The sequence below is a fragment of the Convolutriloba macropyga genome, unplaced genomic scaffold (assembly GCF_964194025.1).
Source record: "Convolutriloba macropyga unplaced genomic scaffold, txConMacr16.3 SCAFFOLD_6630, whole genome shotgun sequence".
NCBI lineage: Eukaryota > Metazoa > Xenacoelomorpha > Acoela > Convolutidae > Convolutriloba > Convolutriloba macropyga.
The window spans coordinates 1-9,837 of NW_027452260.1; the positions used below are offsets into that span (position 1 = coordinate 1).

At 56.7% G+C, this 9,837-nt stretch overlaps 2 protein-coding genes across 2 annotated transcripts; both read left to right on the forward strand.

Moving 5' to 3' along the window:
* Nucleotides 1-1,166: 1,166 nt before the first annotated feature.
* LOC142357331 (uncharacterized) lies at nt 1,167-2,785 on the forward strand. Its single transcript, XM_075408978.1, has 4 exons — nt 1,167-1,699; nt 1,801-2,003; nt 2,095-2,250; nt 2,542-2,785. Exons 1-4 carry the CDS (start codon nt 1,363-1,365, stop codon nt 2,608-2,610), a joined length of 765 nt encoding a protein of 254 aa, XP_075265093.1. The 5' UTR covers nt 1,167-1,362; the 3' UTR covers nt 2,611-2,785.
* Nucleotides 2,786-4,151: 1,366 nt separating this feature from the next.
* Nucleotides 4,152-4,942, forward strand: LOC142357330 (uncharacterized). The gene has a single exon (XM_075408977.1). The coding sequence runs from the start codon at nt 4,152-4,154 to the stop codon at nt 4,896-4,898; it is 747 nt and encodes a 248-aa protein (XP_075265092.1). The 3' UTR covers nt 4,899-4,942.
* Nucleotides 4,943-9,837: the final 4,895 nt, after the last annotated feature.

Genomic DNA, 9,837 nt, shown 5'->3' on the forward strand with positions numbered 1-9,837 from the left:
CTGACTGCATTCCTGTCTGCCTGCTTACGTTTTGTGAGGCTTGTCCGAGTTGGGCACTAAAATGTACGTACTGCTTGAGCACTCAAGTCTGTCTGTCTGTTTACCCACGTGTCTGCCTCTGCATCTGCCCAAACACTACTCCGTGTGTGCGCCTGTTTGACTGACTGTCTACAATACCTATCTGGCCGTTGCACTGGCAGTCTATCTATCTGTCTGCCCGTATGGCCGCCCCTGCATCCACCTGAAGGTGTCTGCGTGTCTATCAGACTGCTTGTCTATCTTCCCACCAGACTCTGGCACTGTCACTTATTTTATAGTCTGTCTATCTGGCTGCCTCTGCATCTTCCACACGGCCTGGCTGCCTCTGGATTCGTCGCACTGACCAACTGCATGTGTTTCTGGCTGTCTGACTTTCGCCCTGTCTGTCTGTCGGTCGGTCTGTCTGCCCATCTTGCTGCCGCAGTGCCTGTGCACCTGCCTGCCTGCCTGCTGGACTGACTGATTCGCGGACAGGACGCTTGACTCCCTACCTGTCTGGCTCTGCAATTGCCTGTCAGCCTCTCTGAGTGTCCATCTGTTTGACTGCATTGTCTCTGACGGATTGCCAATCGCTGTGCCTGCCTGCCACTCCACCTCGATACACTCTGCACAAGCTTGTTTGTCCAGCGTAATGAACACGATGGGAAGTATCGGAAGCTGCGGGGGGGGGGGGGGGGGGGGGGGGGGGCACCTACAGCAGCCTGCAACACTGACCAATGGGAACACACGAACAGGCGGAACGGTTGTGTGACGAAGTGAGACGGGAACAGAAAGGGGGGCAGGTTCCACTCTTGCAGTAATCGTCATGGTTGAATGACTGATTACCACAGTCAGTATGTATGAAGACTGAAGAGCCGATTCTTTCAGACAAATATTAATAGGCTTGATCAGGGAATTTATTAGTTGTATTTTTTCAAACCACGCTCTGGTCTCCGGCAAGTATTACTTTTTTTTTACCGGCAAGTATTACATTGTTGTTTTAAAATGCAAAATAATACTACGCGCCAGGCGGTGAAAAAAATAACTACCGCCAGGCGCCAATACGTAGGTAGGGTACTCGAGCTACAATTACGTTTTTAGAGGCAAGCATCAGAGCATGTTTGATGGTTTGCGGGCCTGACAGCCTGACAGCAGCAAGCAGCCTGTATACCTGGTAGTAACACTCAAGAATCTTCACGGCGGAACGGCCGTGTCAAGCCGTCTACGTTAGGGTTCAGGTGAAGTTGGGTCCGCGACGGGCAGCGTTCGGTTTCCAGGCTGTAGTGGAGATACCCGAGACCAGTACTGGCGGTGCCTCACATCACCACCCCGACCGGCGACGGCATGAACGCCGTCAGGACGGCACTTGGCACCGCACGAAGTCGCAACGCGAATGGCAGGGAGGGCACCTCCACTGTAAGCCCCCAGACTAGCAGGTTCATGGAGGCAGGGTCCGCACGTAGGTGCGGTGCGCAAGTTCGCCTGGTTCTATCTGGAACAGAGACGGGAATCGCGTATCGACTTTCGTGTCCTCGGGCCTCGCATTCCTCGGCTGCGGAGGCTTCCAACGTTCCTGGAAGTCTTGGGGAGTCCTTGAATAGCGAGATTCAGCTGGAGGAAAGCCTGCCAGAGAAGGCAATGCTGATTCTGTTTGCGCACAAGATGGCTGAGCAAGTCCAAGGCAAGAACACTGTGCTGTTCGAACTATTAATTTTGACTGTCCATTCACAGTTGGTTGCTTCAATGGTTTCGGCTGAACGAAATTGAAATACTTGCCTCCAGGAGTCAGAGTTCCATTGAACCCTTCCTTTGCAGAGGTTGTCGAAGTGAGCCGTGAGATATATCAAGGGCGGAGCAGTGCTGAGTTACAACAGCTGGTGGCCACGGCACTCGATGGAATTCTGCCGCCGCATGCAGACATGATGTTTAAGACTGTGTGGCCCCATGCCAAGTGGTCAGCAGAGCTCGACGCCCAGATAACCAAAGTGCCTCCCCCCTCCACTTTTGCCTCATGAAATTCGCGTCGGCCCTCCACAGATGTTTGTGATATCTATTTACTCCATGTCGCTCTCACAGGCAGGGTTCAGATGGCTGGTCGGGCCCATGGAGATCCAGAAGGTGGAGGTAGAATTCGAGGGCAAGAAGCAGCTGTGGAATAGCCAGGTGAAAATCAAGCGGTGCCGTTATCTAGAGGCGGCTGGCTGCGTCGGCATGTGTACCAACTTATGCAAGGTGTGTGACAGTCTCTGCCTATGACCAGACAATGGTGTTGGCATCCACCCATGCCCTTGATGCATTGGCAGGAAGCTCGCAGCATCAAAAACCCCCCTCCACCACCAGCACCCACCGAGATATAGACGCATGCATTGGCATGCACACAGTCCGGTGAAGTGTGAACCTGTTGGTGTTACACCAGCCGCACTCGCATGCCCCTGACTCTACATCCAATAGCTTGTCGCAGCACCTCACACCATGTGCACGGGTTTCCTAGTAATCACTAATGTATGAATGGGGACCCAGTAGATGCCGACGCAGGATTTTTTTCTCCCGCAGCTTCGGCATGCCGCTCACCATGGAACCCAACTTCGATGACTACAGCTGCACAGCCACTTTTGGGCGCCCGCCTCCCCTGCTGACGGAGGACCCGTGCTACCACCAGCCGTGCTACCAAACTTGCTCCATGCGGCAAAACAGATCAGCCACACACCCTGCCGGCGGCCCCTCCGACCGGCAAGAGTCGCTGGGCAGCTAGGGGCTGCGCCTGGAGCCTCTTCATTGCCTGCTTCCCTGATGAGGAGGGCCAACTTAACTTGTTAAATAATCAATCAGCACTGCTAGGTACCTGGATGCTGGATGCTGGTGGCATGCGCATTGCACACGGGAAAAGCTGAGACCTTGATGAATTCTTGCTGGACGGTGGCCTGTTACTCCCCAGGCCCGAGTGTGCCTGCACAGTGCGGCAGGGGTGATACCTACCCTACATGATGAACTTTGCACCGGTGGAGAGTCAGTCCCATAATTTTAGAATAAGTTGGATGACCCTGGGCCCTGGCACCCTGCTGAACGCATCCGACTTCCGAGTACAATTAGCTAGGGTACCTAGGGCGCTAGGGTATACGAGAGTGCCATGTTCACTCGGCCTTGATATGCGCGATATGTGTGACAGTGGGCCGGCCAGGTGCCCAGCCCGATCCGTTCGGCGAACAGACATGCCGGTACCTAGATCATATAAACGGTGTTCGAGGCACGTGCCGGGTGAAAACCACCAGAGCGCAGGTCCCGTTTCGAAAACTACAACAAGAATCTCGTCTTTCGGCCCAACTGGCGCGTCAGCTGATATTGGTAGCTCGTCGGAGCTCCCCGAAACCCCCCTCCCCCGCTCTGCCCAAGCACCCTGCCGCGATCCTCCTACCCTTCAGTCAACCTGAGTCAACAGTGAATATGACAACGATGAAGGCCGTCCTTGCTAAGGAGTTTGGGGCAGCCGCCGACGTGCTGAGCCTGTCCGACAGTCACCCCAGGCCTCCGCTAGTCCCAGGCAGCGGGAAGCTCCTAGTACGCGTACACGCCTGCAGTATGTCCCCGGGGGACTGGCGAACGCTCAGCGGTGGCGCGGACCTCGTGCGTGAGTACCCCGGCGTGGGTCCATAACTCCTTCCAGCTTCCATATAATGCTGTGGTACCTTGCCGACACGCTTCCCTGTCCCTGTCCTGCTGTCGGGCTGTCCGTCTGTCTCTATATCTTGTTATTCCATGATTCCCTCCCCTGGCACGATCCGCCAGCTCACGCTCTGCTCGGCCCAAGTCTGTTGGCAACCAGACAATGGCTCTGAGTTCCCCATAGATAGCATAGCTGTGTAGCCTCTAGATACGCTATAACACGGTGTGACAGGCAAGAGGGCCCTGTAGCCTCTGTGCTCTGACATGCTATCACTCGACGGCTGACGGCCGTTTCCCATCTCACAGGCAAGCCTGGATTCCCGTATATCCCCTGCCATGACATCTGCGGAACGGTGGAGGAGGTGGACCCTCAGGCCCAGGTGTCCAAGTTCAAGAAAGGGGACTGCATCGTGGCCACTTGGGACACGATTGCTCTCGGGGGCCTCGCGGAGTTCATCCTCGTCGATCCCAAGATGGCAGCCCTCAAACCTCCTGGCATGCCGGTTGTAGAGGCCTCAGCTCTTGCCAACAGTGCGGGGCATGCCAAGCTGATGGCCAAGGATGCGGCGGTCAAGGAGGGAGACCGAGTGCTAATCCTTGGTGGCAGTGGTGGAGTGGGCACCATCCTCATTCAGCTTGTGAAGTCCGCAGCTCCCTCCTTTCTTGCGGCCACCTCCACTCAGGGCGAGCTGCTCAAGGAGCTTGGTGCAGACCAGGTCATCAACCACACCCAGGAGAACTGGTGGGAGGTGGGGGGTTTCAAGTCTGAGCCATTCGACGTCATCATCGACTGTGCAGAAGGTGCCCCAGCTTGGAAAAGATGCAGAGAGCACCAGCTTCTGAAGCCTAGCAGGCTCGGGGGGCGGTTCATTGCTGTCGTTATGCCCAACCCTGCTGGCGAGTTCCACTCGGTGTTTGACATGTTGGGATTCATGGGAGGCATAATGACAAAGTCGCTCGGCAGCCGGCTCGCCCCTTCCCAGCCACGTCACATTTCACACCTCGGCACAGTGACCGGCGAGCTGCTGGAAGAGGTACTTGCCGCAGCCGAGGCAGGCAAGCTGAGGGTTGTGCTGGACGAAGGCAGCCCCTACCCCTTCACCGAGGAAGGGGTTAAAGCTGCATTCACCATACAGGAAGACACCCATAAGGCGGGAAAGCGTCATGCGCACGGCAAGCTGGTGGTGATGGTCAATGATCCCACTGCCAGCGAGGACTGAGCGCCTGCTGACTCTGTCGGAATTCACCGTTTCTACCACCCATCTACCACATCAGCTACCTGTACACAGTTCATGCACGTGATTTCAGCACTTTTCAGACATGTATTAGCCTCGTTCGCACACTCACACACAGTCATTAGCAGTTGGCCTGGCCGGGGAAGATGTCGGGCATGTCCGGTCACACCACTTCGGTCGTTGTGGAACACGGCAAGGGGGGGGGGGGGGGGGGGTAGTTTAGGCACGTCCTCTGCAGATGGAGGAGCGCTAGGACTGAGGCAATTCCTCCATTTGAGCCTGTAGATGTAAACAGTAGAAGTAGAAGCGCACGCAGACTCTGATTCCCCACATGGCCAAGCGTTGCCCCTATGTTGTGCTAAGAGCTGGCCCTGCACAAGGTGAGCCCCTCCTGTTTCTCTGTGGGTCATCTCAAGTCAGCGGTTCGCGTCTCACACACATTGTCAGTTTCTGTCAACACTTTCCAGCACACCCAACGAGATGAGCGTGTTAGCGGCCAAGCAGGTCTGGAAACGCTGCTTAGAAGCCGTGCATCCGTATCAGCTGCACCGACGGTTCCATGTGTTGGGGTAGTGTCGTCGCACATAAGGGTAAGCTACGTCCCAGATCAAGGTACCACGGCAGGATCTACCCAACAGCATCATGAGTCAGGCACGAGTATGCCGTGAGCGAGGTCATGCCTACTCGTACTGTATGCAGGTGTGATGGTGGCCCCAAGGGGCACAACTCGGGGAGAGTACTGGTGAGAGGTCTATTAAGGGTTGCGGAGAGCCATACACACACCATAGACACACACACACACACACACACACACACACACAGCTGGACAGGGGAGCACAAAGCGCTTGGAGAGGGACTGTAGGGGTAATCCTGCTTACACAGGGAGGGCGTTTGGGAGGTCAGTAGACTTCGCCTCGAACCACGAGCTTTGGGACCTCCACCACCTTCTCGGCCCGATGAGGGCACTCGTGTGGAAACACAAATATCCTGCCGCGCTGCGGCTTGACTGTGGCTAAGGCTCGGCTTCCCGGCTCTAGGCTCTCCATCAGCACCGTCTCGCCGCCAGAGGCACACGTTGCCAGGTATATCAGTAGAGTGTGCGTAGACCTGCGCCCTGCTGAGTCGGTCTTGGAGAGGTCCAGGTGTGGAGCGAGCAACCCGCCCGGCTCAAAGTAGTGGAGGAAGCGGATACAGCTGTGCACATGCCAGCAGGGCGTACCAGCGAGAGCAGCGCATAGCGAAGAGGTCAGCCAGCCCTCTGAGTCACAGAAGTAGCTCCGGCGGATGATTTTGTCCGAGCCCCGAGCCTCCTTCTTGCAAGCCACAGGCAAGGAGCTCCACAGGGTTTCAAGTTTGCATAGCAGAGCCTCAGATAGCGCACCATCAACCATGTAGCTCCCAGCTCCGGGGTGGGCAATGCTGGCGTCAACCAATGTGGTCACTGTCGGCTTGGGTGGTTTGTTCAGGCTAGCCAGGTACGGTGGCAACCTGAGTGCATGATGAGGAGGTGCCCCGTTTCTGGCTGGGCCCAGTGCCGTATCCTCTCGGCAAAATGGGGTGCCAGAGACAGAGGAGGTGGCAAGCTCAGCAACAACGTCTGAGTGTTTGCAAAACGCGGCGTAGTCCATTGGACTGAGACCATGTGCTCCAGTGAGGCTGAGGTCAGCCCCTGCTGTTCGGAGCGAGGACAGAACGTCCAATCTCTGGAGGGCAGCGGCCACAGTGGCCGGTCTTGCACCTCCGCCTGCCGCCAAGTCCACATCAGATCCCACACTGGCAAGGTATTGCACGGCCTCGGGGTGTCCGTGCTGGGCAGAGAGGAACAGGGCACTCTGACCATACTCGTTCACTGCACCCAGGTTCACTCCAGCATCCACCAGAGCTTTCAGCCTCCGAACGTTCCCCGCCACTGCGGCTGCGAGAAGCTCGGCCGTCCGTTTCTCCTGTGTCGCCCCGAGGAAGGAGGCGGCAGACGCTGACAGGGACAGGGCCGTGAACTTCTCACGGGCCTTCGACGCTGCCCTGCCCTTCTTCTCATTCACACTGCTGGCTGCTCCCTCCTCGGTGGGGAGATGCAGCCATCGCTCCAGGGATGCAGCCCGGGTCTCCTCCGGCAACGAGCCTGCTGGTGCTTTTCCTACCGCTCTGCTGCTACCTGATGATACTCGCCAGATAACACCTCCAGCGGCAGCAGCGGCTAGGCTGACAGCTGCTAAGTGGCCCACCGCTGTGGGAGACCTGGCGGCACCGGAGGAGCAAAGATAGAAGCAGCCCACAGCAGCCGCTGGCAGCACCATCCCTGCCATAGCTGCTGTCTTCCACGAGTAAAGATCGATGTGCCCCCCCGAGAGACCCCATTTCCACCAGGAGCTGTCAGCTTCAGCGCAATCTGGTGGAGACATTGCGGCGGTGAAGGGCTGAAAGTCAGCTGGCGTGCCACAGCTGCGGCACGTGGATCTGTACGCAAAGTTGCGGTACTTGCAGGCCACACAGTTCCAGTCATCCGGATGCCCGTTTGCACGAAGATCCTCATCTGGCACTGTTCTTTTCAGCTTCACTACTCCGGCACCCCCACCATGCTTCGTGGTGAGCGAAGGACCCAAGGCCTCCCCTGCTTGCACAGTCCAAGGCCAGTATGCTCAGCTGCCTCGTCCGGGCTAGAATCTCTGCAGGCAAGCTACCCCTGCATCACTCCAACAACCGCGCCCAGACTGCCCTGTCACTCTCTGTCTCTGTCTCTGTTACCCTCCTTGCCGGGCCAGATATCTAGCCGCCCTGATGCACGCACTTGCTGCATGGCTTCACTCTCCTTCGAGCATCCATCCCGTTTTCGAGTTCCCAATGCAACGTGAACTCGCTATCAAATCTGCCCTGACATGTGCACTCTGACATCAGTCGTTACTGCAGGTGGCGTGGGTCAATGAGGACGCCACGGGAGGGGGAAGCAGCGGCAGGGGGGGGGGGGGGGGTACCCTGGCAATTCTCATGTGGGCAGCCAAGCTCTTCATCCCGGCTCACGAGTGTTCCAGCGTGGCCCCCAAAAGCATGGCTCGCAGCACAGATGGCCACACGACCAGGCCACCGGCTGCATGAGCCTCAGGCCGCATATCTGGCAATCCAATACCTTCGGCTGTTGCCCCTGAGTTGCCAAAACACCCGCAAGGCGCATGCGGGAGAGAGATGTCACGATCCACACCGCATAGGCTGGTGGCACACTTGCCAGCGTGCTGCGGGGGCTGTGATCTGTGCTTGACCGACTGCCATGGCAGCATCTGCACTCAGCCTTGCTCCGGCCTCTGGCATCCCCATCCTCAGCCACCTGACTGCTGTGGGGGCTGCCGCCAGAGCTCCCCACATCTTCCTGCCTCGCCGAAACCTCCTCGCTGTCTGGTTTGGGCTCAGCATCCGGAGAGCAGCTACTGCAATACCTAATGCTGGGGTCTGCCCCAGCCCGAAGCAGGCTTTTCACAAATCTTGGGCGTTGCCTCCAGGCAGCATAGCTGATGAGTGTCACGTGTGACTCCCAACACAGTCCAGGAGGTGATGGGAGCAGTTGATCCACCTGCAGTCCCACCAGTGTCCTAATGCCAAAGCCCGTGAGGTTGTTGCCATCGATAGCATGGAACAGATTCTCACGTGTTTCCGCCGAGATTGGCACTCTCTGAGCTGTATTGTTGCGGACCTGGAGAGAATCCGTTGGGGAGCAGGAGAGCGGCCCAGGTAGGCCCCTGCAAGGTCAGACCATACTCACGGCTTATCGACTGAAAGCCTGCCTTGCCATTTCCTTATAACCATTCCGCTTACCCTCCACCTTACGGCTTCAATTCCCTTCTTCCCCCCTTGTTTCCACCTTGCTCGAGCCTGAGTGCGTCTACCCCCTCTGGTTTCTGGTGTCGTTTCTGCAACGGTGCGACTTGCGCTTATGAGTAATGAGGCTTTGGCACCTACCGCAAACTCCGCGGCTCTGCGCTCCTTCTGACGGCTACTCTCGAAACGCTTTTTCTGCCGGTCCAGCGCACAAGCGGGCGGCAGAGCGGCGGCCATGGTGCAGGCAAGGGTGTTATGGCGATTTGGGCTCACCAACCGGCGGCGGCTGGTTGTTGGAGATAGAGATCATGTGAATCATTCTCTAAGGATACATGCAAGTGAAAGGTTGATTACATCCAACTTCCAAGCCAGGCCGGGGTCAGCCTATTGGTTAACTTTGCCTACTATAGGTACTGTACTAGCGATACCTACTAGTACTCGTAGGTCACAGGTTGATTACAGGCGAGGGATGGACCGAAAGTAGGTACTGTACTAGTGTACTAGTGTACTACTGTACTAGTACTCGTAGCTAGGTAGGTAGGTAGGTAGTGAGAGGTTCAGAGGCTGGTTACAGGCGAGATCGAGTGCTCTCGTAGATGGGCGACGAGGTAATTTGATAGGTACCCTAGAGGTAGTAGTAGGTACCCTACCTACCCTACGAATTACTCGCTCCCTACTCTACTTTATCTCTTTGCGAGAAGACGTCCGAGGTACACGCAGAGTACCGACAGAGCTGGCTAGCAGAGGCGACGGAGTACGAGTACAGTACCGTCTCTTCATGCAATATTAATATATACAGGCACGGTTTCACCAGGTTTGTCTCGATATTTAGAATATTCTAGGCTAGAGTAGAAACAGGACATGAATCCATCTTTGGATGGCCCCGCCTTCTCCCGGGGGTGAAAAAAAAAATGAATCCATCTTTGGTCCTCTGAACTCGTCAGTCCTGATACGCGCCGGACACACACGAGCTCAGCCTTCACTCAGTCTTCTCAAATCTCAGTTCTCTGCGCGCGAAGTGCGATGGAGAGACGACTGACGAGAGCTGACTCTTGTGTCTGCCTGGCTGGCTGGATCCTCGTCAGCGGCCGGACGTACTCCAGCACACGCAGGTGAT

Bases quoted from the DNA above. Each gene is read 5' to 3' on its own strand.
- LOC142357331 (XM_075408978.1), top strand. From the start codon at position 1,363: ATGAACGCCGTCAGGACGGCACTTGGCACCGCACGAAGTCGCAACGCG. The intron at 1,700-1,800 runs GCAAGAACACTG...ACTTGCCTCCAG, and splicing joins GATGGCTGAGCAAGTCCAAG to GAGTCAGAGTTCCATTGAAC. The intron at 2,004-2,094 runs GTGCCTCCCCCC...TCGCTCTCACAG, and splicing joins TCGACGCCCAGATAACCAAA to GCAGGGTTCAGATGGCTGGT.
- LOC142357330 (XM_075408977.1), top strand. From the start codon at position 4,152: ATGGCAGCCCTCAAACCTCCTGGCATGCCGGTTGTAGAGGCCTCAGCT.